At 32.8% G+C, this 4,538-nt stretch overlaps 1 protein-coding gene across 1 annotated transcript; it reads left to right on the top strand.

The window, feature by feature from the left end:
* The first annotated feature begins 941 nt into the window (after window positions 1-941).
* Window positions 942-1,988, top strand: LOC106477290 (solute carrier family 35 member G1-like). Its single transcript, XM_013937878.1, has one exon. It carries the CDS (start codon window positions 942-944, stop codon window positions 1,986-1,988), a length of 1,047 nt encoding a protein of 348 aa, XP_013793332.1.
* Window positions 1,989-4,538: the final 2,550 nt, after the last annotated feature.

Genomic DNA, 4,538 nt, shown 5'->3' with positions numbered 1-4,538 from the left:
ACATATGGTTGTAGTACAAAGATATATATGGTTGTAGTACGTAGATACATATGGTTGTAGTACAAAGATATATATGGTTGTAGTACGTAGATATATATGGTTGTAGTACGTAGATACATATGGTTGTAGTACGTAGATATATATGGTTGTAGTACAAAGATATATATGGTTGTAGTACGTAGATACATATGGTTGTAGTACAAAGATATATATGGTTGTAGTACGTAGATATATATGGTTGTAGTACAAAGATATATATGATTGTAGTACAAAGATATATATGGTTGTAGTACAAAGATATATATGGTTGTAGTACGTAGATATATATGGTTGTAGTACGTAGATATATATGGTTGTAGTACGTAGATATATATGGTTGTAGTACGTAGATATATATGGTTGTAGTACAAAGATATATATGGTTGTAGTACGTAGATATATATGGTTGTAGTACGTAGATATATATGGTTGTAGTACGTAGATATTTTACAAATATTTTTATATTTAATAGCTATAATACGAACAATTCAGTTTTCATAAAATGTTACTCTTGTGATAAGTATAAATATGCTTCTTACGCATCGCACGAATTTACATTGTTATGTAATATCCATAAAACAAACACATTACAAGTGAACATTTTTCTCAAGGACTAAATATTATTATAATATAGTTCTTTTAGAGACTATCTAAACACCACCTGGCGTGAGGATTAGACTCCAATCATTTTTAAATAAATCACTTTCTAAATTAACATATTTCTGGTGTTACCATTTTATGAAACCTTACGATCATGAACACCCATGTTATAGTTTATTTCTGATACTGTAAACTTGTGGTATCTAATTAAAACATAATGTTTTGATAAACAAGTTTTTATTCTAAAGTTAAATCTAATATAACAATTCACATCTTTATATTGTTATTTCTATATTACAGATATGGAGATCTCTAGTACAAGAACAACATTAAAGTCCTCACCTTCTCTGGCAAGTAGTAAAGTAAAAATATACTGGAGAAAGTTTCGCGGCTGCCCAGGACTAGGAATTATTTTAGCTCTTATTTCGGGTGTTTGTAACGTCACGTGCGGCACGTGTTTTAAACTTTTACCCTGTATGAACCCTCTACAACTGCTGTTTTATTCGAGTCTGTTTCAAACAACTGTTTTCTCTGTTATGATTATTCAAACCCCTGGACCAGTTTTGGAAGATATCAGTGAACTGAAGTATCTAATTATCCACATCGTCACTGGTGTAATTGGAACAAATACAACATACTACGCTCTTCGCTATATTCCTTTAGTAGATTGTATGACAATCGTGTTCAGTACCCCAGCTGTCATCATCATTTTAGAACGTTTCTTTCTGAAACGTCGTATCGAATTGTTTAATGTCCTAACTGTCGTCATCACCTTGGCAGGTGTCTCTCTCATCACCAAACCATTCACTAGCTTCAGTAACTATGACGACAGCCAAAGATCCGCAGATCACGTGATTGGATACATCTTGTCTGTTATTGCCTGCTTTACATTAGCAGTATATTACGTCACCGTACAGTTAATGAAGTTTACTGGACCTTCAGTGGTCAGCTTTGGTTTGCCCCTATTAACCGTTATTGTAAACCCTGTTATCTTAACGATCTCCAATGACTGGAGTCTACATGATTGTGGTAAGGATGGTTGGGTCATTGTTATGTCGAGTGTCCTGGCAACACTTACTCAGTTGTTTGTAATTACTGCACTAAAGATAGAGAAAGCTGGACCAGTGTCCATCGCTAGGACCACTGACATAGTCATAGCGTTTATCTACCAATCATTCTTACTGAAGGAGAAGATACAGTGGACCAGTGTAGTGGGGTCAGTTCTTGTCTGTACAAGTGTTGGTTTAATCAGTTGGAAGAAGTGGAAGGCAGAGACTTACATCCAGGAGAAATTACAGAAGATGGACGATGTCACATCTGATGATTATTTACTTCAAAATTCGTCTTAAGTTACTAATGGGAAAATAGCTAAGGTTATGTTTAAATAGCTAAGCTTATGTTTTTGATCATAATTTCATGTTTGAGATCGAGTGAAATACTTATAGATTTAATTTCCTGTATGGTGTTGGGATTTAATAAACAGAATATTATGTTAAATTATAATCACAAATTAAACAGACTTTAACCAAATATAATTCGTATCAAACTTAACCACGGTGAAGGATATTAAAAAATTATTAATTTACCTGAAGCATCAAAGTATAATAATAAATAAAACAGACATTCTTTTCTTGATGTTTTCCATTAACTCGAGGATGTTCGGGCTATATCAACATTGTATACAATATAACTTATTTCATGGTAATTTATATATTCCGTTTATACGTGTTGTATTACAACAGAGAAACAAAAGTAATTAGCTATCTTTATTGGAATTATCTAATTTTCCAGGTATCTCTTTCTCAGTAGCACAGCTGTATGTCTGCGGACTTACAACGCTAGAAACCGTGGTGGGCAGAGCACAGATAGCCCATTGTGTAGAATGTAATTCTATTATATTCTATATATTGTTTATTTCTGGGTCTATTTAGTCCTTCAAGAAGTGTTTCTATATTTATGTATGGTTGCATAAATCAATAAATATTTTTATCCATCAATCGTGAAAAGAAATGTTCAAGGTAATTTTTATCATTCAATACTCAACTCATTAGTTAGTGGTTGACGACTTAATCGGAAAATTTGAGCTAATAAAGTTCTTATACAAAGGCAAGAAGAAAACAAATGTAGTCTTTATTCACCAACTTTCCTGTGTAAGAACACTGATGGAGAAACAGACGACAGTAGCCTCCAGTACTGGTGTAAATGGACCAGTAAAGAAAGAAGTGTGTAGACAAACAAGCAAAGCTAGTCTTTCATGAACGGCAAGATATAAATGAGTGAATAAAAGTATTAATGGCGTTATCAGGTTTCAGAAATGTCACTTGCAAAGATATCGAAACAAGAAAATATAGATAGGTCATCTAGATTAGAACATTACACTCTTGGGTCATCTAGATTAGAACATTACACTCTTAGGTCATCTAGATTAGAACATTACACTCTTGGGTCATCTAGATTAGAACATTACACTCTTGGGTCATCTAGATTAGAACATTACACTCTTGGGGCATCTAGATTAGAACATTACACTCTCTGTAGACACACTACAGTAGCATGTATATCACGTGTGTTAACTTTCTACAAGTTTATCTATGTAGACATACTACAGTAGCATGTATATCACGTGTGTTAACTTTCTACAAGTTTATCTATGTAGACATACTACAGTAGCATGTCTATCACGTGTGTTAACTTTCTACAAGTTTATCTATGTAGACACACTACAGTAGCATGTATATCACGTGTGTTAACTTTCTACAAGTTTATCTATGTAGACACACTACAGTAGCATGAATATGACGTGTGTTAACTTTCTACAAGTTTATCTATGTAGACTTACTACAGTAGCATGTATATCACGTGTGTTAACATTCTACAAGTTTATCTATGTAGACACACTACAGTAGCATGTATATTACGTGTGTAATGCTTCTACAAGTGTTACATAAAATTTTGTTAATCCTGTTTCTCCGAAAGCACACTATTCTGTTGTAATTAGCCAAACTCTCGAAGCAACATACTTGGATGAACGAAAGTTCCACGTGATCTTGCCTAATTCCCTCGTTTTTATGTAGGGGTAGTTTAACATTATGTTACTCTTACAGTTACACTAGCAACTGGTTGTTAGGAACTTTCACGAGTTTTTTCAGTATTGTTTTACATGAAACACGTGTTTATCGTAAAGTAAGCTACCATTTTTATATATATATAAATCCAAATATTTACTATTTTCTTATCGGTTTTGTTGTGTCTTTGTTACTTTACATTGTTATAACAATCTAGTTGTTAACGATAATTACATTACTGACAGTTGAATTGTTAAAAGTAATAATATTACTGACAGTTGAGGTGTAATGTTAATAACATTCTAAACAGTTGAGTTGTTGACAGTCCAATTATTGTTAATAACATTACTGACAGTTGAGATGTTAATGTTAATAACATTATTGACTACTGAGTTATTAATGTTAAGAAAGGATAAATTGGAGGACGTTCTAAGTTGGGTAGAGGCTATTTACAAATAGAACGAACTGTAGAAATGGCTGTTGCAGATGATAAGAAAAATTGTTACTGTCCCAATGCTAGAAGTATAAGAAATTAAATAAATGACTTTTGAGCCCTTGTTGGAATGGAGAATTTTGATATAAAGGATGTAACTGAAATTTGGTTAAATGTGGACAACTTTGATGGCAGGAATTTCTTTTATATACAGGATTATAAGTTTGATGATGACAAAACCTTGTCGAAACGTTGTACATTTGCTGTTATATTAAAGTTTCTCTTCAAGCCGTCTCCAACCATTATTAGTCTCAAAGTGGGTTCCTCGTCATCGAATTTGAAACAGAATTAGAAGGCATACAATCAATCGAAATGTTGTTTTTTTTTTACTCCAAAAATAC

The sequence above is a fragment of the Limulus polyphemus genome, unplaced genomic scaffold, assembly GCF_000517525.1.
Source record: "Limulus polyphemus unplaced genomic scaffold, Limulus_polyphemus-2.1.2 Scaffold13970, whole genome shotgun sequence".
NCBI classification, from domain to species: Eukaryota; Metazoa; Arthropoda; class Merostomata; order Xiphosura; family Limulidae; genus Limulus; species Limulus polyphemus.
Note: the sequence above shows the minus strand (reverse complement) of the source record. Positions and strands in the feature narration are given on the sequence as shown.

Bases quoted from the DNA above. Each gene is read 5' to 3' on its own strand.
- LOC106477290 (XM_013937878.1), top strand. From the start codon at position 942: ATGGAGATCTCTAGTACAAGAACAACATTAAAGTCCTCACCTTCTCTG.